Below are 25,896 nucleotides of genomic sequence, written 5' to 3'. Positions count from 1 at the left end.
AGAAAAGGATCGGGATATCATACAGGAAGATCTGGATGATCTTGTAAATTGGAGTGATAGCAATAGGATGAAATTTAAGAAGTGTGAAGTGTAATTAATAGTGAGAAGTGTAAGATTATGCATTTAGGGATTAATAACAAGAATTTTAGTTATAAGCTGGGGACACATCAGTTGGAAGTAACGGAGGAGGAGAAGGACCTTGGAGTCCTGGTTGATTATAGAATGACTATGAGCCGCCATTGTGACATGGCCGTGAAAAAGGCTAATACGATCTTGGGATGTATTAGGCGAGGTATTTCCAGTAGGGATAAGGAGGTGTTAGTGCCATTATACAAGGCATTGGTGAGACCCCATTTGGAATACTGTGTGCAGTTCTGGTCTCCCATGTTTAAGAAGGATGAATTCAAACTGGAACAGGTACAAAGAAGGGCCACTAGGATGATCCGAGGAATGGAAAACCTGTCTTATGAAAGGAGACTCAAGGAGCTTGGCTTGTTTGAATTTCCCGGGCTTCATTTGCATAAGCGGGGAGCCGCCATTTTTAAAACCCCGCTGGTTCGAACCCCGTGCAGCGCGGCTACACGGGGCACGAACTAGGTAGTTCAAACTAAGCCCCCCTTCCATAAGGTGAGGGGTGGGAACTAAGCAACAGAGGGTGGTAACCTGGTATGTAAAGAAATGATGTAAGTTGTTTGTACCTGTCTATAAAAGGACACCGCAGAGGGTGCTCTCCAGCCGACCTTGGGGGGGGGCGCACTAGGTACCTGAACGGCAGGTGTCATTGCCTAAACTTACAGAGTGCACAGTAGCTTAACTTTGACTAAGTGCTGTTAATATCTGTTATATGGCAATAGGCCTGCCCGGTGTTGGTACCTTGTCAACGCGGGCCATAGTACCCAGTGGTGTAACATTGTACTGATCTCTGTTACCAACTGGTAGAGCTTCACATTTGACAATAAACCTGCTCGATTGATTTCAAACCTTGCCTGCATCTGTTGTTTCCGAGGCCTCTCAAAGATCTCGAGTTGACCCAAGTGCACGGGGTCTAACACTCTAGATAAAGGGAGCACCGATTGTTACGCACGCAGCCGAAAGTTTAACAACGGAGTAGAGGTCCTGTCAGGAGTGCGCCAGGACAACCCTGACCAGACGATGCTGACACTGACAGTCCAGACTACCGACGGTACCGAGGTACGAAAACACCGAGGTACGACACTGGCTTTCTCGCACCTATTTGTAGAAGGTGGAGGACCTCTTGCTGAAAGAGGGTCTCATGAGAGGGGTCCCTGAAGCGGGACAGGGAGGGAGAGTGAGTAGGAAGAAGAGAAATGAAGGGCATGGTGTAAACAACTTTGATGAGCTCCAATACCCATCGGTCTGATATTATTTGTGCCCATTAGTGAAAAAAGGGCCAGAGTCAGTGAGTGACCTGTAGCTGTCGAGTTAATGGTGTGACAGCAGTGGGGATGTCTTTCTGGCTCCCGACCACATCTTCAAATCTGCTGCTTTGATGAAGATTGGGATGTCGAGGGTTCTCGTTGTTGCCACTGAGGTCTGTGCCATTGAGGCCCATGTTTTGGTGGAAGTCATATCTGGACTGTGGTTGGTATGGTTCTCTGGGCCTTTGGTAGGTGTTATACCTTGTTTGCTTGAAAGGGGGCATGTACATGCCCAGAGTCCGGAGGGTCGTGCAGCAGTCCTTCATTTAATGAAAGACTTCATCTGTTTTGGCTGCAAATAAGTTAGTCTTATCGAATGGGAAGTCTTCGACTTTCTGCTGGAGGTCCCATGGAACCCCAGATGCTTGAAGCCATGACACTCTCCACATCACGATAGCTGAGGCTGTGATCCAGGCAGCAGTGTCAGACACGTCCGTGGCAGACTGTAATGCTGTGCAGGAGATGGCAAGCCCTTCCTGCATGACATTGAGCAAAATCGGCCTCTTATTCTCCAGGAGAAACCATAAGAGCTCCTGGAGTTCAGAATAGTTGGAGTAATCGTAATCGGCCAGCATTGAAGTGTAATTCGCTGCTCTAGAATCAAGGTAGCTGAAGAATAGACTTGCACCCCATGATGTCCATCCGTTTATAGTCCTTGTCCTGTGGTGTGGACCTCATGTTGAGCTGTTTTGCTCTGTGTCTGACCGAGTTGACTACTAAGGAGTTTGGGGGAGGGTGTGTAAAGAGGAAGTCCATGCCTTTAGGTATTATAAAATACTTGCAGTCAGCCCTCTTATTGGTGGGGGTAAAGGATGCTGGGATTTGCCAGATGTTATGGGTGGGGTTTATAATGGCTTCATCCATTGGGCAGGTGATCCTGGAGGATGTTGGGGGGGAGGGGGAAAGGCCATAAAGTGCCCAAGAGGCAATATTGTTTCTCTTGCACTTCCTGCAGGTCTCATTCTTGTGCCATGGCTACTCTTAAAAAGTTCTTGGAACTGTTTAGAATCATTGGGGTGGTAGAAATGATTGCCTCGTCTGGCGAAGAGGAGGAGTTGTGCATGGGAGGACCTGTCTTCCCCCTCAGAGAGTTGTCCAAGTCAGACTGAATGGGCTCTGGAGAGTTTGGTGCTGTGGCTGATGGTGTGGCTTAAGGAGACTGAAATGGTCTTTTCAATGTTGTTGACAGAGCAATGTGATGGCTCCTATAAGAAGACCAAGACCCCCAGGGATGCCACTGTCCAGGTGGGAGGGGTGTGGATGTGGCCAGTGTTGAGAGTTCCAAGGTGATGGTGGAGGAGGGTGAGGATGTCTTGAAGAGCGAGACTCCCAAGGTGGGTTCTGCTGAGTTGGACTTGAATGCTGAGATGAGTCTGTGTGACTCGGTGTTGGCTTCACTGGGGGAGATTGACATGACCAGTGATCTTGGTGAGTGAACGGACCGCACCGATGAGCACGGCGATGTTAGTGCCAGTGAGGCCCGGAGGAGGTGGGGAGTATGGTGCCATGCACATTGTGGTGGTGATGCCAAGGCTGAGTGTGTGGTACTCGGTGCTGCAGGTGCTGTCGGAGATGGTGCCTTGGGGAGAGGCATCTTGGTGTGGGGTCTGTTCAGTGCTGTATCTGGTGCTGTCTCCGATGCCTCCTTCCGTGCCAGTCTGTGTCTAGCAGGTGTCATGGATTCAGTGCCAACTGCTTTTTTTGGGGCTCGGAGTGGGCCCTTTTTGTGGTGCCAATGACTTCAGAGGTGCAGGCTTATTGCCAATGATCACCCTCAAAGAGCTCAGTTCCGGGGAGTAGCGATCTGGCTGGGGAGACCCAGGTTTTTGCCTTTGACTTGCCAGAAAAGGTAGAGAGATGAGTTTTGTCCATGCCTTTCGGCTTGTCTGACAGTTTAAGCCTGGGAGGCAAGTCATCCCACGGTGGCTGAAGGGACTTCCTGTAAAGATACATTTTCAGCCTGTTGGCGCGAGCGCAGCGCACTCTAGCTGTAAGATTGGAGCAATGTGAGCACTTTTACATCACATGGGCCTCTCCTAGACACTTTATGCACGAGGTGCGCCAGTCAGAAATGGACATTGCCTCTCGGTAGGACTCAGGGATTCAGGCATGAGGAAAACAACAAATCTGGGTGAATGATGAAGAAAAAAAAATTAAGTAGCAGGTTGGGAAGGATTCAAAACTTGGAAAGGAGGAAACCAGGAGCATTAACTATTTGTTGGTTTTTTGTGAAAAAGGAGTGAAAGAACTGAGCTCCGTCTGCTGCTGAGGACAGTAGAGAAGGAACTGAGGGGGCCGTGCCATGCATGTACCTAACCAGCATCAACGGCATAAGGAGGCGCCAGGGCACATGCACGGCGTAGTGGGGGGCTCCTAGAAAAAAATCTCTGGTTGCTGGCACGAGGATGCACCAGTACCCAGAGTGGAGTACCCCTGGGGACACCACTCAAAGAACAACTGTTTTGTTTTAAGATCAGGGAACGTGCCCCGCTCCTCCACCCATGATCAGTCTGGCTGGCCACAGATCATGGATTGGTGGGACAGAGTGTGAGTGGGTGTCCCTGACAGACTGGCGGAGGGGTTTGCCAGACGTTCAGAGCACTGTATAAAGCTGGAACCCCATTAGGGGATCGCTGGGAAGAGATTGCTTTCCCTTCTGGTGCTAGAGGAATAATTTCTGACACTTTTAAAAGGAGCGTTGTCTTGTGCAAATAAAAGGCTGGTACCCTGCATATGTCCAGATAGGGGCGCTGCCTGGCCTCTCTGAGTTTTTGGGTAGGAGATGGGCAGGGAACAGTCGGTTTCAGCAGCAATGCGGAAGGAACCTGAGTGATGAAGCTGCACCCACAAGGTTACATTATCTCCAACCTGAGACCTGAGCTTTTTGTACTCCCAGCACTTGTGAACCTGCCCTTTGAGCCCTGGGCCTCTTGCTCCCTCCAACACCTGGTGCCTTCTTTACAGTAATTACTGTTGCTACTTTGTGAGAGGTGCTGGAAGGGCCCAATGTGCAACCCCCAGACCCTTGCAAACTCCCACATCTTCCTAGGTTGCTTTTTGGCCGTTCCCCAGGCCTGCAGAACACTAGCACCATGACCTCCCCTGTCTGGGTTCACACAGCCGAATTATGGCAGCATCCTCTGGCCCAGGCCCACCCTCACTGTGCCAGCTAAGCACCTTGCCAGCTTACCTTGCCGCTAATCTCCTTGCTGGTTCTATGCTTCATCTTCCCCTGCTCACTGCTCATTATCAGCCTCCTTATGCTGCCTTCATAGGCTTTCCCACTAGCACCGAGGTAGCTGAAATCAACTCCTTGCTGTTTAGAACAGTGACAAGTGTCAGCTGTGTCATTTAGCCCTGCAGAGGGCTGTCTAGCTGAGCTGCTGGCTTTATTCCCTATGGCCCTGCTTTCCTCTTTCATTAGATGCAGCCTTCCCTCAATCCCCAGCCTCCTTCCCAGGCTTAAGAGAAGGAAAAGGGTAAAGGGATTTTTGCCTTCCTCATAGTCACTTAACAGAGTTCATAAAGCACATCTGTCATACATACGCCAGGTACAGACGGTGCCTTTCCTGACACTCCAGCGAATCTTAATCCTTCCAGGTTAACATAGCGCTAACAAGTCAGGTGGCTTTAACAGAGTTGCTGGAATCGGTCAGAGCAGAAGCTCACAGTTGCAAAGGGTTTGATGAAGACCACAATTGGGTCTTGGAGCTTAATGAGGCCATGCAGTACATGCCAGAGTTTGAATGTCAGTAGCCTTTCCACCAAGTCCAGGTCTCCTGTCAGTGCCCTATTTTTAACTGGAAATTAAATGTTTCATGGTTGATTGGAGCCACAGCCTGCTGCCTCCTTCTGGCATTCTCATTCGTGTCCTCTCTAGCTTGCATTCCACTCACAGGTCATCCAACTGCCTGGGGTTGAGCCAGCCCCTAGGCCCTTTATAGCTATTGGCCAACTGAGACACGTGTGACTTTTCTGACGTAGTGACTGCTTCAGCCCTCTCATGGGAAAGTAGTAAGTTGATGATGGCCTCAGTCCATATTGCCTGGTTCTCAGACTGGGGTAGAGGCCAGATTCAGAGTCTGGTCTTACAAACCCTGCAAAGCCCATGAGAGTGCTGCATTCACACACTGCCACTGCTGGAGTGGGCCCTCAATGGGCCACAGAACCTGAGCTTGTCCCTCCTCTTTTCCCAGCTCATGCCTGAGGCAGTTTTACCCAAGGTCAGGGAGCATCATGTGGGCCCAGCTACAGCACGTTCTCCTTGATTACTCAGTGAGTAACCATTACAATTCAGCCTCACCTTGTCCCATAGACAGAATCCACCTTGATATGCACCTCACTGCACTGGATCTACTCTGCTTGCTGAAGCCAAGGCGGCATGCTAGCTAGATCCTGAGTGTGCACTGGAAGATATTAGCTGCTCTAATTTATGTCCCACAGAGCTGAAAGAATAGGCCAGGGGAGCTGGGACAAAAGGCAAGGGGTTCGGGTTGAACATGTTGCGGAATTAACAAACAGCTGGAGGGCTGAAAAGATCAGAGCCACTCAAACAGATAGCAACAGTCCAAAGGGCCTCAGGGGATTGAGTACGAGGCAGCAGCAGAGAATGAGAAGCAGGGCAGCTCAGGCTGGGAGAAACCTACTGTAGTTTTGGGGAGGAATCTAGGTTGCATGCCTTGGAGGAGTGAAGGGACATCCCAGAGCAAGAAGGAATTTATGAACTTGACCTAAGGCCATGCCACAGGCAGCGCCTCCAATAGTAGAACTGTGGGTTTGGATTCAATTAGAGCATGGGCTTAATGAGATTGATTTAAACTGAAAAATCCTGAACACAATAGATGCTAATTCCATGTATCTATGCAGCAATTTTGTCGTGTGGAATTGACCAGGTAATACACACTTGCTTTTCTAGAATAATTTAGGAGAAAAAACCCCCATAAGCCTCTATCAGATCTTGGTAATTCAGGAAGTAATATACCCTCTATGGAGTCAATGCCCCAGGATAGTGTTTAAGAGGTGGTGTGCTATAGGAGCCATAAATCCCATTTGTGGTCATTAAAGATCACCCAACTCTAACCATGAGATGAACATTTGCTCTGGGGTCCTCGCCAAAATCCAGCACAAGGTGAATAGTGTTCTACTTAACTGAATTCTCCTGCACCACCTCTCATGTATTGTTACGAGTGTTAGGCAGCTACCCCAGAGGTATCTACATGTCATCAATGAATTTAACAATCCTCAGTGCAAATTTGTAACATGGATTGGGATTCTCAGGGAGGAAAAGCACTGTAGAAACGCAAGACTGGGACAGTGTTTCTCAATATCTATAGTTTCTGTTCAGACAGCTCAGAACGTGATAGGTCTCTAAGAATAAACCAAGAGGAGCCTCTTTGCAATATAAATTTGTTTTTATTGAAGCAGCAGTCACATGACCTTGCATCTAGAGTTTAGGATAGCGACAGAACGGATTTGGCCAGGTCAGCCAGCCCAAAAAGGATTTTTTTTGTTGCGCTAATAGACATGTCATGTTTAATACATACATTATCCAATATTGGAAAACCCAACTCAGAGATAGCAACGTGCTGATTTGTTGGAGGAACAGCCCCACTGGATGTGGTCTTGACAAACTTTACAGATCACCACCAAATAACATTACTAATGGGATCAAATTAAAAAAAAAAGATGTGTGGTAATCAAAGCCAGCAATTTACACAGGTTCTTAGCTTGCCCCTATAGGTGGAGGTTAAAGTGTTTTTGTTTTTTAATGCACTGCCGCAGGGTTCCTCTCTCCATCAAACCAAATGGAATTGTAGACAGACATTGGCATCTCTTGGAAAAGTATCATGGAACAACATAGATAATTTAAGAAAACATGCTTATTTCTTGTGTTTTAATTATTACAGTCATGTCCACCTATTTTTGGAGGGTGGAACGAGGTGTGGGGTGAGGAATGGGAAGAGCAGGGGAAGAGGAGGAGAGAAAAAGCAGGGTTTTGAAATAAAGACCACACACTTTGCATTTTTAAATTTAATTTCCAGGCTAACCTACTTTTTATTTAATGCAAATTACAGTACCAGTTAACTATTTCCGAACCGAGTCACACAGAACAAAATGTATTTACAAGGAGATAGGGGGGCTGGGGAAAATAATAAAACATTAAGCATACTTTCCACAAAAAAAGTTTATATTTAAAAAGAAAAAAATTCAGTCACAGAGGCATTCAAGTAGTAATAGTTATACAGGTTTTGCTTTTCCTTTAAATCAAGACAGATTTGCACAAGTGTATGCCATAGTTTGTATACAACCCACAGTCCTTAATATATATATTTATTTTTTAGATTTCTGTTTTTAAGATGGAAGTGGTCACGCTAATTTGTGTGTGTACAGGCCAAAGTGATCCATCAGCAACACATTAATGAACGCAAATTTTACAGGCAATAAAACAAAGAACACAAGGAAGCTACTTTTCTCAAGATGACCCCCTATGTACAGTTTTTAGGGGGTGGTGGTGTTGGTGGTGTTTTGCTGTTATTGCAGTGTTGCAAAATGAAACAAATTCAATGAACAAAAACTTACAAAAACCCCTGTGGAAATAATGGAAACATCAAGTATGCTTTTTTATAGTCTCAGAAAAGAGTCAAATACTTTTACTGTGCTTTTATAGTTTGTTTTTAAACTTCGGAGTAGCTGAGATTTCTAGTAGAGAAAAGTTTACTGGTAATTTTTTTAAAAAGCATAACAAGTCTGGGAAAATTAAAAATTATCTCTAGTTGCAAGCATCTGTTTTTTTTTTTTTTAAGATAAAATTTGGTTTGAAAACTAGAAAAATGAACTGGGATCTTGGATCAGCCATTTTAAAAAAATGTAGTGTGAAATGACCATCATTCATTTTTTCCTTAAAAAGGTCGCTAACTTTGAAATTAAAATACCAGTGTCTTGATTGATGTCCACCAGGGGGGACAGAGAATGTAATTAATTCCACCTCAGAAATATATGCAATTGCAGAGTACACAAAATGACAGATCAAGAACATACTTCATTAAAAACAAGCCAAAATAAAGTTAAATTTAAAAAGCTAGTAACAATTCCAAGTGGCCTGTCAAAAGCAAACTGACGTCACTGACCTTCGTGTCACCAGAAAGAAAGTGCAGCCTCTGCCTCACTGGAATGGACACGAGATGGATCAAAAACACAAAAACAGCAACCTTTGGTTTGGTAAAGAGTTAAGTGTTTTCCCATTCAAGACAATCTTATATGGAATACTAACAAGGTAGAAAACACAAGTGAACTAGTTTTAAAAACAAGGCCTTAGTGCTGGGCACACGAAATCAAGAATAACATTAATGCTATTGTGAAGAAAATAAACGGACTTTGGGAAGGGGGTGGGGAAGAGCAGAAAAGGGAACAGGAAATTCCCTTATTAGAAAAATGCTAGAGTGTTCTACAGTAATGGCTCCAGACCACCACAGTTATTCTGCAAGTTGTCTGGCTATCAATGTAGAATACTAGGGGGATTTTTAATTTTCTTTTTTGTTTGAAAGCCCAATATGCTCTCTCTTTAATACAGCAAAGAGACAAAAAAAACCCCAAAGGCTCCTGGAAGCTGCTGTCCACAAGACCTCTGGACACAGGGATTGGGGAGAGACGAGCAAAATCTAATCTAGCCACTAGCTACCAGGTGCCAAGAGGGCAAGTGTAAAATTAAACCAGTCATTGCTATTAGGGCATGGTGGCATGGGCAACTTTAGAACATCCAGAACAAAGCCATGGCTTGAATGAAATGAATTACAAACACAATTTCCTTTTGTTCCACTACTGACCATGGTATCACTGAAACCTTACAAGCACTCAAAAGGGTTATAAAGCAGGGGAGCAAAGATGCCATTTTGTCTGGGATATATCTGTTAAAAAAAAAAAAGGAAATAAAATTAAAAAAAAAAACCTCATGGAAGCAAAGGCACTCCAAACTATATAGATACACTATACATCGCTAGAGTTATTGTTACAATAATACAGGCCGGTACCTACTGTACAGAGTTAAAACTATATGGCTTTAAAAAGCTCGTCTACATTTTGTCTGATTATTAAACAGAATCACTGCCCTGAATGGTAACTTTTTGCTCATTAATAACAGTTCCTGGGTCCACATATTTACATACAAAACAATAAAACTCAAAAATTTAAAAACAATCAAAAATAATGTACAAGCTTGAATTTGGTGAGGAGCTCCCCCCTACCCTTATTTACAACAACAACGGAGAAAAATATTCAAAGGCCTGGATCTAACAGGTACAAAGGGTTTGTGATCCTGCCATGATCTTTGAAAAATAAAGTCAGACACACCAACCTACATGCACAGAAACACAATTGTACTACCATGAAATAGAACCAAAAGAATGAGAGAAAAGCTCTTAATGCTCCTCCTCTAACAGCCTTGAATGTAAAAACAACCTAACCACCAAGGACAGCACCTAAACCAGCCTTTTACCACCACCTTTTATTGGTAATTAATTGTTCTTAAGTCAAGAGTAAATGTCTTTGCCCAGCCTTCCAGCTGCCTTGTCTATAAAGCAGATCTAGTCATGCTACTGTCACTTTTCCTGTCTTCTAAAATCTCTCTGGACATTTGATCATCCAGGCTCTCGTCCACCATTCAGGGCACTCACTAGCTGATTTCTTGTAATAACACTCCTTTCAGGCCTCAGTTATTTATTACAGGTGCTGGGACATGTTTTTGTTCAATTGTGGTTTCCTTTCTCTTCAGCTGGAATTGGTTTAGAGCGGCTTTAAAATATTTTGGTGTGCCCAGTTTTGTTAAATAATGAGGGGCATAATTAAGATGGATTTCCATTCTCTTTCCAAATATCCATTCATCTGTGCAAACAACTCCCTGCCCAGACATCCACTGTTTATCAGACAGGTCAGAGGGAGCTCTACTGCTGCTAAGAAACATTCTTACAAAAAAATCTCACAAACTGGGGCAAATACGAAGCACAGTAGGGATGGGAAATGTACTGAATTCATAAACAGACTTCTTGCCACCCTGCAATGACTGAGTTTACTTAGATGCTACTGTGGGCTACTCCTGGGCCACACAAAGGTCTGTAAATGTCAGAAACAATTTATTGTGCCTTAAAGATCCACAGGTCAAGTAATAGCCCATAAGCACCAAGGTGACTAAGGTTTCTCTGAATGTGTATAAGGCCTACATGGACATCAACCTCAAGGGTAAGACAGATCAGGTCTCAAAAGTCTGTTTCTACATTGCAGCAGCAACTTCCCACTGCTCACCTGACTCTTCCCAAGGAATATTGCTTTAACTTGAGAAATGGAGACTTTGATTCTTACACCATTCACTACAGAAAAAACCCTCAAACTCAGACTGGAAACAAGCATTTATCTTATGCTTCAGACCGACCATTTAAAGACTGTAGAAAAAATAAAACTCAGAACGGAGTACTGTACTGTGTTACACATGTATCTATTTATATTATATACACACACTTCTATAGTCAGCTTCCCCACAAGTTAGCAGGTACAAGTTACTGTTGATATCACTGATGTGTATTTTATTAATATTCTATCAATATGAAAACATTGTCATGGCAGCTCCAACATGCATCAATAAATAAAGATAAAAAAGCAGGAGATTAAAAAAGATGAAATTAAATACAGATTCTAGCCATGGATTTAAAATCAGAACTATCTATGGAGAGTGGTAATCTGCAAGCTCCAACTGCATTAAAAAAATTACAAATAAACCAGTAGATTGTTACAGTTCACATTATAAACCCTGATGTCCTTTTCCTGTGTGCATCTCGGGAAAGGGCATCCTGTTCAGAGCAAAAAACTGAAAAATGCTTTCACAGTGGCCACTTTCCAAAAGGCCCCTCAACTCTGCGTGTCCCCTTTCTCCTGGGGGATTCCGTTCATCGTCTTCACTGCTGGAGATTAGAGCTGACTGGCCATTTTCTTGCACTCCTTGGCTCTTTTAAAAACAGAAGTCCAAGACCTGGTGGAGGAGCTCAGACTAGGCAAACAAGCTGCTTCAATAAAGCTAACCAGCTAGGTCTGACATGCGTGTGTATATATTATAAATATACATATACATATATGTATATATCTCTATCCCACTTGATTGACTTTTTCCACAATGAAGCTGCAGGTTTCCCTGTTGCTAGAGCTGATTTTTAAAGTAAGTCTTCCACTAACAATTTCAAGTTTAGACATACAGTAAACACCCCCACCCCCCTTGGCTACCTATTATCCTATCACATTTCCCCCCTCCCCCCAAACCATGCCAAGGACAGTTCTTCAGATAGCCTAGATATGGATTCACTTACAAGAAACACCTAGCTCTGTTGAATGACCCTGGCTAAGCTCCCAACCAAATTCAAGCTGTGCACTATACCAAACTCTGAAGCTTCACTTAAAAATGAAAATAAAAAAAGGTTATAAAAAAAAACTTCAGCAGAGAATGAGTTTTTTTTTCCCCCTTCTTTCTGTTGTGGGAGGAGGCATGAGGCAAGAGTCCTGGTTCAAAGTACACAACAGCGAACTTTCGTTATGAAGAGATTGTCGAGGGGAGAGACATTGGTGTGTTCTATTGCTCCACTTTCCCTTCTCCCCCCTCCCCCACCTATTCCCCTGCCCTGGAGACCCCGCAGAGTGAGAATACAATGAAACTGGTTTGTATTTATAGATATTTTACAAGGTTAAATAGAACAACAATAATAAAAAAAATTGAACACTAAAATGAACAGGGTTTAGTTTTGTTTGTTTTTTTCCTCTTTTTAATTTTCTTTCCAAATGTGACCAGTGTTGCTGAGCGAGACTCAAATTACTGGTGATTTTTCCTGTGCAGCTGGCTTGCTTGGGACCACTTCAGGAAGAGTTGGAGGCTGATGCTGAAGCTGCGTTATTGGTCTGACCTCGCTCTCCTGCATTATCTGCCAACAACAGAAAGGGGAGAGCAAAAAGCAGTGTTACTTCCAAGCAACAGAAACATTAATCAATGGATTTGACCCCACAGTCCCCATCAAGTTAGAGCTGATGTACTCCGCATCACCGTGCCATGCTGGGGGGTTAAGATGCTCTGGACACAATCATGGTGAGGAGGGAGTGATTCATTGGGGCATGATCTGCATGAAACATATTACCGACTCAAATGCAGCTGCAGAAAAGCCTTTTTCAAAAGCTGAAGTCAGCCCTGAACTAGAGTTTAGAGCCCTGTAAGCGTGCCTAGCTGTATGTCCTGCTGCAACGCTCATGGTCCTATTAGAATTCAGTAACTTTACTGGTATGATAAGCACACTGGCATTCCCAAGGTTCAGACATGAAGTAGGTGTGGCTACTGGTGCTGAGGCTTTATACTGGGTGTTCATCTACAAGAAGCCATCTCTTGAATGTGTGAATGAGCAGAGACAATCAAAGCAAGAGGCCATAGTCTCTGGTAGAAACAGCTTGCATATTAATGTGCGATCCATGCACTTGTTCCCTCAATACATGTCTTTCAAGTATATTGGTTTATTTTGTGTTGCTCAGCACAACTTAGACTTCCACCTTCCTAATTGCTGAAGCAGATTAATGTCCAGGCTGAAGCCAGTAGCAAGGTATACACAATTATACTGCATTGTTGGGGATCAGTGCCGGGTGATAAATAATCTGAAACACCCTCTCTCTTCCCTAACTCAGGCAACAGTATCCAGTGGCAAGAAACTCTACCATGTAAGGTGGACAAATATCAAGATGCTTTCAAAAGAAGTGCAGCAAAGGATTGTTTCTTTTTTTCCCCCCTATTTGGAAGCTATTCATTCAACTGCATCCTTTCATTCAAGGAGAGGCACGGATCATTTCAAATGCATAACAAAACAGGAATCTGTTGGCAAGCAGGATCTTTGACTGATCAAAAGATCCTTCCAGAGAGAACCTCAGTGTTTTACTGGTGCATTTCTGAACATTTAGAGAGAATAGGTGAGGTGTAAGAAGACTGGAAAAATTTTAAAAAAAGGATAAAACAAAAGCCAAGATGTTGTTAAGCTGAGTAAAATATTAGTGGGAACAACACAGAAACCTATATATATATATATATATATATATAAACGAACAAGAAGCTACGAAAGCCCCTTTAATATGGATAATACAAAATTGGCTGACAGATGATGAAGAAAAAAATGTATGATCACTTAAAATACTAAGCTGGAGAAAGATAATGAATGAGGGTTAGCACAAAGCACTCTCTCTCTTCTCTCTCCACCCCAAACTTTTAAGTGTTGGTAACACTGCTAGACAATATTGATCTCCTGTGGTCAGGCAAATTCACTCGGCACTGGTCAGGTCCCAAGGATGGGCTAGAGAGGTTCAACCTGTACAGAGGAATCTATCACCTCATGGTTAAGATTAGATTGGATGAACAGCATAAAATGGAGCTCTTGAGAGAAACAGGCGCATTAAAAAAGGGAAGAGAATGAGTTTAGGTGAATACAAGAATACAGTTGAAGTAAATCATTGAATAGCACAAATACAACATTGGAGGCTATAGAGAAAAACTGGGGTTGACACCATCTCCAAAAGCACTGGATGACCGAAGAGTCAGACAATATGCTGCAGGAATGACAAGGTAAACAGAACATCATCTAGGAAAAAAGGAGACAAATAGAAAAAAACCATGACCACCTTCCTGCCTCTGAGAAGTAATTACCAGGCTGAGAAAGTAGGATAATTGAGCCAAGAAGGGAAATCCTACTCCAGATAGCAGCTTACTGTCCAGTCCTGACTTCTCTTCACCTCAGAATAATTCCTCAAATTCAGTAAAATATCACACCAATGTACTTAGGATAGCAATCCAATATTTTAACAGTATGTTGTTAGCATTATTGACAGCCCTTGAATTTAAAATATAGACCCTGCTGTTCTGACAGCTAACCTTTCGTACTAACTAGCTCATTCACTATCACATGGAACATACAAACGGACACACTGGGTCCTCACAATGGGTCCTCTAGCCCAGTATCCAGTCTGCCAACAATGACCAATGCCAGGGGCTTCAGAGGGAATGAACAGAACAGGTAACTATCAAGTGATTCCCTCCCATTCCCACTGTATCCCATTCCCAGCTTCAGGCGAACAAAGGCGAGGGATACCCCAGAGCAGCCTTTGCATCCTCGCTCACCAGGCTAATAGCCACTGAGTGACCTGTCCTCTGTAAAACTTACCTAGTTATTTGATTGCTATAGTCTTGGCCTTCACAACGTCCTCTAGCAGGGAGTCCCACAAAATGACTGCATTGTGCGTGAAGAAACCCTTCCTTTGATGACCCCTAGGTTCTTGTGTTATGAGGAGTAAACAACACATCCTTATTCACTGTCAATAAATATGTAACTGGTGTGGAGACCTCTATCATATCTCCCCCCTAGATGTTTTTTCCAAGCTAAAAATCCCAGTCCCACTGGGTGAGTGTACACATAGAACGGAGTCACTGTGGTGCATACCCCCAGCATGCTGTGTGTGCCACTTGCTGGAATGTGCTATGACTCTTGATTTATTGCTCCTGAAGACAGCACAGCTAAAGCACATTATCAATATGTAAGTACCAAACAGAGGGGCATGGGGAAAGATCTACCCCAAGTATATAAATAAAACCTGCTTTTCTCATGGCCAGGTTTCTAGCCTGTGTTTTCCCTCAGAGCATACGCCTCTGATCTGTTGTGTGCACACATCAGAGCAGGGGTGGGGAACCTTTGGCTCACAAGCCGGATCCAGCCCATGAAGCTCAGGGCTCCCCGGCCAGCAGTGCAAACCAGTGTTGGTGCTCCAGCCACACAGTGGGTGTTGTGGCTTGAGCACCAATGCTGGCTCCCTGTTGCGCACGTGCGTGGGAGCCTCGTGGGCCTGATCAAGGCAAACCAGGCAAGGGGGAAAAATCTCAGCCAATGGCATGCTGAGCCACACAAAGAGAACCTGTCCCCCGCCCCCCACAGGAGCTATGCCAGGTAGGCGCCCCATTCCCCTGCTCTTCCTCTCCCACCGAACCCCACACCTCCATTCCTGTCCTGCTCCTGCACCCCTATCCCACCCAGACCCTGCACGCCTCGCCCACACCCTCACCCCGCTTCCTGGCGGCCCCCTCCCACACTATGAACCCCTCATTTTTGGCCACCATCCCAGAATCTAGGCAGGCCCCACAAAATCTACTAGCCCTGGAGTTTGAGGGGAGTGAAATGTCTCTTTTTGCTGCTTCTCAGCTGGGGACCACATCTGTGAGGTTTTCCTTTTCTCCTTCTCATTTGGGGACCAGGTCAGTGAGGATTGTGATTTTTCTGGTTTGCTTCTCACTCGTGTATGACCCCTGAATGATTTTTCTGTAGGCTAGTGGCTCCCAAACCCAAAAAAAGTTCCCTGACCCCGGATTAGAGGAAGGAATAAGCAAGGAAACAGTCTCGGTTCCCATACTTGTGGGTCTTCTACAACAATCTATACAAAGGCTTTCCAATGTGGGGTCAGATTGTACATGCTAATCAGGCAGCTGGTACATGCTTGCAAACACCAACGTGGCATATACCATGCATTCCAGGAAATGCACAGCCTTGGCTTTTCTGCAGGGTCTGTGCTAGCACAGGCCAGAGTGCAGGCTTGGGAGCAAGGTGAGTACAGCTTATGCCAGTTCCCATGTCTCCATACTAAGATGCTGCACTGAATACTCCCAGTACACTCAGATTCCTCTCCTTCCATAGGGAGTCAGCAGTTAAGCAGAGTCCATGAGGCAACCTGTGCTTCTGGCAGAACCAGAAAAAAGCCAAGTATTTTGAGGTAGATTCACATTTGTGCCCGTGACACACATTGTGCCTGAGGTTCCTGCTAAGTCTCCCCAGTGGGAATAAATGTTATGTGCACTGAGGCATGTGTGATGTGCACCTGCAGTAGAAACAAACCACTTAGCTGTGGGCACTCTACTAATCAGTGGGTGGCACTGGAATCTCTCCAGAGCAGCTGAATGAGCGCACAGTTCACAGGGAACAGTGCTGGGGAGATGCCTGCAGCAGGCACACCTCACCAGGTTGTGGCTTGGGATTGCAGCAGTGCTTAGGGTGAGACTTTCAGCCAGGTATGGCCAACCTGAGCCTAAGGAACAACAGTTTACCAAGGTACATTGCCAAAGACCTACAGTAATTTGTCAGTGGTCCCCATCAGGTGCCTCCTCTCCCATCTCCAGCATCTTTTGCCCACCAGCAACCCCACCGATCGGCACCTCCTCTACTTTCCCCGCGCCTCCTGCCCACTGCAGTCAGCTGTTTCATGGCACTCAGGAGGCTCTGTGGGAGGAGGGAAGGAGAGAGGGTGCAATACACTTGGAGGAGGAAGTGGAGCCAGGAGATGAGCACTGGAAATGTGGCACTTGTAGCTACAGCCCCGGAGTCGGTGCTTGAGCAAGGAGCTGCATATTAACTTCAGAAGAGCCACATGTGGCTCTAGAGCCACAGGCAGGCAGCCACCCCTGCTCTTAGCCATAAGCCTTCTCTCATTATCAGCCTGACCGCTCTGAACGCAAAGGAGACAGATTATGTACTGTGTTTAGGCCTTGTTACTGTCACCACAGCCATCGCAAGAGAGGTCGTTTTCTACTGATCTTTAAGGTAGCATTTTGCTGTTGCTTCTCCCAGTCCTTCTGCAATTGCCTCCACTTTCTGGCTGGGTACGTGGTATCCCTCAGAAGCCTACCAGAAAGATGGCTACATAGAATGGAGCTGCAGCCAGGGAACTACTCCCAGATGCTACCGAATTTAAGAAAACTTGCCATAGGGCTTTTCATTCCCAAAAGATCACAAAGCTAACCTGGAAGATAATCTGCCAATAATAGAGGGTCCTTAAAGGACAATTTAGGACTCAAGAGGAAGGGTAGGGTGAGAGAGAATTCATCAGTGATGTTGTGACCCTAGAAATCTAGGGCATCATGTGGGTTTTTTTTTTTGTTCTTTACAGATAACTATAAGTTAGTGATCTAAGCCCAAATCTGGCAACCAGAAATTTCAGTCACTGACACCCAGGGCAATCTGTGCACTTTTCTGAGCCTCATCTTCCCTATCTAAAAATTGGGATAATACTTGCCCCTCTCTCTGGGAGATGAGAATTAAATGCTTTCCACGTGCTCTCAAGGTGAAACTGCACATCTACGTGCTAAATATTACTTTATTATGAATATCATCATAGTCTCATGCAACTGTTCTGTGCTGGCAGGCACCTCGGGTTCCACTCTGCCCCACCTTGCTGCTGGAGATGCTGGAACATCTCAGTTAAGACCAAGAGAATTAATATAGCAGGACATAACAGGAAGTGATCCCTGCAGCTGTGCTGGCCAAGCTCCCATGTGGGGCGTCTAACGCCTTCAGGTAGTTCCTTTGCTGGTCAGCATTTCTATCTGGCCACTTATTGATCCAAGAAGAAAAATAGATGATAGTGTCATAAGGGATTTATTGGTACTTTTAAGGATGACCTGCACAACTAAGAAGTGAAAAAGCACTTTAGAATGGGTGTGTTGTTCACAAAGTCTATTAGAATACATTTATCCCACCCCCAAGTCCTCATGTATTCAAACACGCCACTGCCTATATTTTAAGGGTAATATGATAAGTTTACAAATGGTACCAGAGCAAAATTTCTCCTTGTAAAGCCAGCCCCTGTCGATACTGTGATCCCGCTCTATAGGCCTCCCTGAATGAGAGGTAATTTAAAACCAATGCATTTGGAACTCTCTTAAAAATTGCACACAATAATTCTCTTTCATATACTGCCATCATTCCAAGGACTGATCTCTCTCGCTGGACTAGACGCAAGGGATGTTCACACATCCAGGACTACATATTCCTGCTCCGAGTTACAGGCCACAGACTTTTTTGAAGAAATCAGTCTGGAACTTAACTTCATTTACAGGTTTGATTCCTATCACAAAGGTATGAATAAAGACATTGACTGGATGGCCCACTACATTGCACATCCTAATGGCATAAAAGAAACCAAAGGGAACTTAAGAACAATTTGCACCTTCTCTACCAGCTTCATGTAGCATGGAGACTCTAACTGACTATTCCTTCTCCTCCCCCCACCCCCATTCCCTATTTATTTTGGATCGGGACCTTTAATAACTCCATTCCTCTGAAGAAGTGAGTTGTGCCCACAAAAGCTCATGATACCCACCTACGTGTTTTGTTATTCTGCAAGGTGCTGCAAGACTTTGTTGTTTTTTAAGTTTCTATTAGTTTGGGAGACTTTTTCTCCTGGGAGCATTTCAAACAGGAGCTGTTTGAAGTACATTCCAGGAGGGACTATCAGCATGTGAAGTTCAAATAAAGCTGTCAAAGTTGCATGATAACTGCATTTCTGCATTCAGCTACCCACCCAATGTGCAAACACATTCAGACATGCTATGGACCAGTGGATTTCAAACTATGGGTCATGACCCAACACAGGGTCGCACAATGAGAGGCATTGGGTCACCTGGCTGTAGGGTGACCTGGTGACTAGTGGGGGTACTAAGGCAGCATTCTGCCTGTCCTGGCACTGTGGACCACGCTGCATCCCTGAAGCCTCTAGCAGCAGGTCTGGCTCCTTGGCAGGAAGGAGAAGGGGGGGAGAGACACAGAGCTCAGTGTGCTGTCCCCATCATGAGCACTGGCTCCAGATTCCTACTGGCTAATGGGAGCTGGGGGAGAGTCTGCATCTGTGGGCAAAAGCAGTGGGCAGAACTGCTTGTGTGCCTCTGCCTAGGAGCCAGACCTGCCGCTGGCTGCTTCTGGGGCACAGCACGGTCCGTGGTACCAGGCGAGGCAGGAAACCGCATTAGCACCCCTGCTGCAGTGCTGACCAGGCTGCTGGAGGCAAGCCAGTGCCCCAACCACCAACTCCTTACCCCAGTCCCAAGGACACCACCCCCTCCCGAGTCTCTTCCTGCACCCCAAATCCTCTCATTCCTGGCTCCTCCCTCCAGAGTCCACACTCTAGTCAAAAGATATAATGAGTTGCAATCATCAATAATTTTCTTCATCTGGGTCGTGGAAAAACAAGTTTGAAACCTACTGCTGTGGCCCAGAGCCTCACCTCAGTAATTTGGTGTTGATCCAGAGACTCAGCTCGTGTAAATCACAGTGAAAATCAAATGCTGGTTGTGACTACACAGAGTGTGTGTCACGCACAGTATGTGTATTCCAGATGCTGGCTATGATTCCACAGTTAGAGCTGAACTGAGTTTTGCACTTAGAGCTTCAACCCATCATTTCCTACATACTTTTACACGTGCACAGGCGCACAGAGTGTACGATTCTAGAGGTGCAAGGGCAATTCAGTTTGCACATGGCTGCGTCATCTAACGTGTTTGCACAGGACCTAGCACAATGGGTGTGACTAGATCTTCTAGGTGCTATTGTACCAAATGTTAAATAAAGGCGAGCTATTACTCCAAACACTGTGCATTTCACATGCCAACAGAATTTGGGGAGAGAAAGTCTAACTCTCCTGACCAGCATTACCATGCTAGATTTGGGAAAAACCACCAATCAGAGGTTATTTTAGAACAGTGGTGAGGAACCTAAGGCCCAGGGACCGGATGTGGCCCCTGGCTTGCCTGGATTCAGCGCGAGGTTTGGGGCTCCCCGACCTCCAGCACTGGGAGCCCATGTGGCATTCTATCCCTCCTGCCATCCCTCTGTGGGACTAGAGCACCCAAATCTACTATCCTGGGCCCCCCAAGATGTGCAAGGGGAATATGGGTGCAATGTCAGTGAGGGTGGGGTTTTGTTGGGTTTTTTTCTCCTTCTCACTTGTGTGTGGCCCCGACTGATTTTTCTGTGGGTCAGTGGCCCCCAAATCAAAAAAGGTTCTTTTCTAACCATTGGTTCCCCCTCCCAGTTCTGATCAGCATCAGCCCTTGAATTTTCAGCTGTTGCATTATAAAGACACAGATTTAATGTTAACATGTAACACTCCAGCCCCCATGAGAAGTGAAAGTAATTCTGTAATGAAACTCTAAGATGGGTTGTTTGTGAGGACTGAACCTGAACTCTCTGGATTTCAAAGTCTGAGCTAACAGATTAGGACCAGTGGCTTGAAGGCACTAAGAGTTAAACTCATAAAGAGACACTATAATCACTATAATTGGTCTAGCAGGAGGGGGAGGGGGGAAAGAAGAGGAGGAGAGGAGGAGGGAGAGTGTTAATGTCACATGATAGTTACCATGCAATTATAACCAACTCTAACTTGTGTTACTTTTAAAAACCTCCTGCTAGGTCTCCAATCAGCTAGCACCGCACCACTGGAAGCCTGCCTTTGAATAGTTTATTTACCAAGACAAGCAATTTGCTAGAAAACATTGCCATCTGACACAGGGCACCCACGCTGACAGCAAACCCATTCCGATGCTGCTCTGATACTGGTTTAATAATTACAAGACTTGCTGCTCAGAGTCTAGGCAGTGAATTCTATTGCCAATAGTAACACCAGATTTAAAGCAAATCAGGCGCATACAATTTCCAATAGAGCCTACTCCTGAAATCTTAACTCAAGCAAAATTAACACCACACAAGTTTGGGTCCAAGGTCATCAAAATAGCGGCATATACAAAAGACCATGAAGGGGTAACTGAATGTTATCCAACACCAAACTACATATCAAAATTCCCCAGTAACTGCAAAAGTTTCTCACGAGGATCAAAGACACATTTCCATTTCAGCTAAAATGGCTACTCATAGGAGGGTTAAAAATGCTGACATTAAATTAGCCATTTTTTAGAACAGCTCACATTCTGGACTTGACCTGGAGTGCTTTCCCTCATGTAAGCTCTTCAGACGCCAGGCTAAGCAAAGCAAGGACACTGCATTTTTAAACTCACACTAGGGAATTTCTCCAAACCTTCTGTACCCTGTGCACATCTTACAGCACCTCTGAAAGACAACACCTTCAGCCACACAAGACCTGGAGAGCGTACTGGGACACTGGCTCAGCACTAATTCAGAGAAGAGTACTCTCTCTTGAGCCATCAACACTGTAGCATGCAGCATCCTGGATTTGCCTTGGAGTTCTCCTAGTGAAGATAATATAACACTGCACAACTTGTAAGTTCATATAGGATCACAACACACCATGGTGTATCTCCAGGCCAGCAATGAGGCTTTAGATGTGTTAGGCAGCTAGAGACAGAGACAAAGAAGAGAGCCACTCTCAGAAATGGCAAAAAGCCAGAGCATTATTTGGTGATGAAAGCTGCTAGAAGGGCATTCACAATAAGAAGCTGTTACTGCTTAGGTGCTGCAAAAATCAATACACTGAAAGTGAATCCTTTGGGTAATCCCTTCTGCTAATGTATTTTGCATTAGTGAGAGAATCTTTACCTACATGCAGTCAAAATCTGATTGGAAATAATCTTTCCAGATGACGTTACATTTACTGAGCTGACCATTCCTCGTTTTCGTGGGCATCTCTAAAACTAGCTGAAGTTAGCACTGACTTTGTTGAGCTCTAGAGTAGCTATGGGTGCCAGAAATTAACTGACCAGGAGTATCTTTGGAAGCTAAGCTTATTCTCATTGTACCACTTCTTCACATTAGAAATTTGAGTGAAAAAGACAGACACTAGGATGCATCATCAAAAGGAGCCAGGTTAGGACTCGGGTTAGTATTGCCAAAGTGCCCACAGCCAGCTAGTCTAATCAGACTGAGTTTTAAATGGCATTGGAATTAAATGATTCCTCATCCACCCCAGAGTCTGTTTACTCAAGATTCTTCATGGAAGGAGTGCAGTTTGAGAGAGCAGGGAGGCAGGCGCATGTTCTCACCTGAGGCTGCTGTAGCATTTGTAGGGGTTGAAGCAGTTGCTTGATTCCGAGCATGAGCAGGGATGAGGATCGAAGCCAAAGATGGGTTACTTGACAGTTCTGGAGGGGAGGTGGAACAAACAGAGTTAGCTTATAGTCCACACAGAACCTCGGCATGCAGATTAACTCCTTGGGTTTCTCAGAAAACGTTACCATCAATGAAATGCATGTCCCAATAAACAAGGTCACATTACACTTCCATATAGGTCCACGAGCAAGAGGAAGCCACAGTGATATCCAGCATAGGAATCCAGCTGTGTTAGCTGCAAGAAGCAATCATTTCCCAGGGAAAGGAGATGACCATGGAGTTAGCAAAGCACCAACTAATCCTGGTCCTTGGAAGCAGCCTGTTAATGTGATTTGTTTCTGAGAATCACCCTTCCCCTCCACGAACATACACTGTCTTAGTCAGCCAAGAGGAGAAGGCTGATGACAATAGCGTCTTGCTTTGGGCATTGACTGTTAGCGATTCTCCAACAGCTCTAAGGAGTCAAATCCTTGGCTCACAAAGTCATGCAAGCTGGATGAGGTAATAGCTTGTATTGGACCAACTTCTGTTGGTAAGAGAAACAAGCATTCAAGAGATGCTATAATACTGCTGAGATGGGATGGTGCCGGTCTCACTCACCAATGCAAGTTGGTCCAGTGTAAGTTATTACCTCACCCACCTGTCCCTCTAATATCCTGGGACAGACATGGCTAAAACTGCACTGCATTAAACTCCACTAGTCAGGGACGCTCCACACTAACACCATGGACATAGCTGAGTCTCCTTATATGCTGCCAAGCAGTCTAGCTGGGCAGATATCTCCTTTAAAGACACAGTGAAAAGTCCAGGGGTTTGATTGTCAGATCAGTTCAACAGAACACAAAAATATTACTACTGTTCTTTCTAAAAACCAAAGAAAAACAATTAAGTCACTGAAGCCCCAAATGTAAAATAGATTCAATATGTATCTGAGTAACAGATGTCTCATAATGGCAACTGCCGGTAACACTGAGCTGGAGATGATGGCTGGCGCCGACTAGGTCATCAAGTGATAATAGTGCAGGCTGCCCGGAAGGGATCTGTCAAGTACCACATTGAAGCCAGCAATGGCGCAGAAAGGAAGGAGCGTCTCTCAATGGCTGTGCCAGGAGTGAAAGAGACTGCCTCTAAAGGAAGGCACATCCAGATACAGCAACAGGACAGTCACCTCAAGGAAGGAGGAGAAAGACAAGTCTTGGCACTGCAAGAACTCTCCTGGGGGAGAAGTGCATGCAGGCAGTGGTTAATCTAAATTCTGTAGAGAGAGAGAAACCTGTTGCGAAACCAAGCCCGGTCACCCCAACACACACAGTGCAGTTTTGTACATGACTGCCCCGAGCTACTAGGTCTTATCTACAAGGCAGAGTAAAGAGCTTAAGTCTTTTCTCTAACATGAGCATTACATTTAGGCCTGACAAGGGCTGTGTCAATTTGAACCTCCCCCCTTTTCTCAACAAAAATACATTTAAAAAGAAAAAGTAATTGGCGGAGAAGCCCAGCTGGAGAAAGCACAGTTCAATTGCTTACTAACCTCTCACCAGTGTACAGTTTTGAGCTGTACTTCTATAAAATACACAAATTCTGACTGGACAGAAGCAAACATGCGTCACTGCAGTAACCAAACCAACACAATCCAGTGATGGGCACACCGCTACTAGTCACTCCCTGCCCAGAGACGTTAGTCTGCTATTTTCCCTCCCCAAGAGGGATTTCCTTAATCAGTTGGCATAGGGAAGCCATTGTGTGTCTTGCTCTTTCATACAGCTCCTGGAGCAAACAAATATACTTTTGTTAGCCTCGAGCTTGTAATTCAAGTGGGAAATGAGGTGGAAATATGGACAGCTATCCAAGCTTGAATGTAGCATGCCCTTCATCTTGCCTGACAGTACCTCATGACAGTAGTGTTTGAGAGATGGCAAACCCAGTTAAAATGTACTGCTACCAAGTGTCTAGAGCCAGACCTCTGTGTCTAAAATGTATGGCTGACCCAGTATAACTACAATGCATCAACCCTTTCATCCCATTGTAATTCTCCCGGCATCTGGTCACTAAAGAAGTCCGCTCAGACTAGCAAAACGGCCACTGTTACTCACTAAAGCACCTTCCCACCTGTGGTTCAGGCAGAAGAGATCTACTAGAAGTGCAAATATGTTTGCAGCTATATGAGGGAGTAGAGATAACAGGCAGAAGACACCAACTTCTTCCCCATTGTATCCATGAACCTAAATTCAGGATTCTGTGAATTGCACAGTATTTCAACAAGAGAGGGACGGATCAGTTCATAGAAAACAGAATAACTGATCCAAACCAAACTGAACTTTTTTGAAGTTTAATTGAAGATTTGGTTAAAAACTTAATTACATTTGTGCTCTCTCATTTGTGTGTAGCTGCCACACCCCTCATGGTTCTGCCCAGTACGGGGCATGCAAAATACTGCAGCAAATGACTGGATTTGTGTTACCTGCAGGCTGCCTTCCTGCCTCCCTTCTCTCTGATTTCCAGCCCAGGATTTGAAAAAGAACCTTAACTTTAGGATGTCTAATTGTATTCGATCCCCAGCTCAGGACCCTGAAGCCCTCTCCACACTCTGTTAATAAATTAAACTAAATATCCTTGTAAGCAGCCATGGCATCAATGCTGTTAGATTGCAAAGAATTTAGCACCTTCTGTGCGCACACAACTGTCCAAGATATCTTCCAAGGACTGGCTGCCACTCTGGGGACCATGTCTTGAGCTCAGGTCTAGCAGAAAAGTGCAGTTTAGAGAGAGATATACATCCCCAGCAGGGAAAAGTAAGTCAAACATTGTAGATGTATCAGTCCAGCTTGTCCTCTTAGCTCCAGCCCAATGAAATGTCTTGTGTTTAGAAATAGCCGAGCAGACTCCGCTCCCAGTATCAATGGGTTAGTTACTTCAGGAATCCCAGGATGCACTGGTAAAAGTACAGTTTGCTGTGTTGGCAAACATTGTGTAACAGTCACAAGGACAAGTCAGGGGACCAAACTTTTCACAGAGTTATGCCCCTGCAAGCTTCTCAACATAACCAAGCCATTCAGAGAGTTAGCTCCCAAACATTTCACACTACCCCCCCTTCCAAGCCAAGTTATTTTGTCTGAAAGTAACCTGGATCCATGCAGCACGCCAAAGGTTATCGTGAGAAGATTTCTAGTTATGTGTAGAAACAGGTTTCAAATGAAACTTTTTGATAAGAACAGCTCTGTGTCAAAGGCAGAGAACAATTTTCTGATCTGCTGGTTCAACTACAAAACTTCACATCAGTAACAAAAATATCAGATGCCTAGCAAACTCATTGGTTTGGTACAGGTACACCAGCAATCACACACAATAAAAAGTGATTCTCTGACTATGGGTCATCAAATGATGCCACTGAACTACAGCCTACTGGCTGATTACAAAGGACCAGGAGAGCCTGTTTTGGAACAAAACATCAAAATTAATTCGGTCTATGAAGTGCTTCTTCCCAAAGGGACTATCTAGAGCAAGGTAGATGGTGTGGCGCAGGTGTCTGTAGCACGCCATACAGCAGGAAGGGCTGCAAGCAGTGAGAG

At 44.9% G+C, this 25,896-nt stretch overlaps 1 protein-coding gene across 4 annotated transcripts in view; it reads right to left on the bottom strand.

Annotated features, from left to right (window-relative positions):
- Nucleotides 1-6,831: 6,831 nt before the first annotated feature.
- The window catches only part of GSK3B (glycogen synthase kinase 3 beta), a 226,812-nt gene continuing 207,747 nt past the window's right edge, over nt 6,832-25,896 (bottom strand). For 3 of the 4 annotated variants that reach the window (XM_075905448.1, XM_075905459.1, XM_075905466.1), the window contains 2 exons: nt 22,261-22,359; nt 6,832-12,391 (listed from right to left, as the gene is read on the bottom strand). In XM_075905448.1, the coding sequence (XP_075761563.1) occupies nt 12,327-12,391; nt 22,261-22,359 (164 nt within the window). In that variant the 3' untranslated portion in view covers nt 6,832-12,326. The remainder of the gene's footprint in view (nt 12,392-22,260; nt 22,360-25,896) is intronic. The other variant, XM_075905473.1, reaches the window with a different exon arrangement.

Source organism: Pelodiscus sinensis, chromosome 1 (genome assembly GCF_049634645.1).
Source record: "Pelodiscus sinensis isolate JC-2024 chromosome 1, ASM4963464v1, whole genome shotgun sequence".
In the NCBI taxonomy this organism is placed as follows: Eukaryota; Metazoa; Chordata; order Testudines; family Trionychidae; genus Pelodiscus; species Pelodiscus sinensis.
The sequence above is the reverse complement of the archived record's forward strand: the minus strand, read 5'-3'. Positions and strand labels throughout refer to the sequence as shown.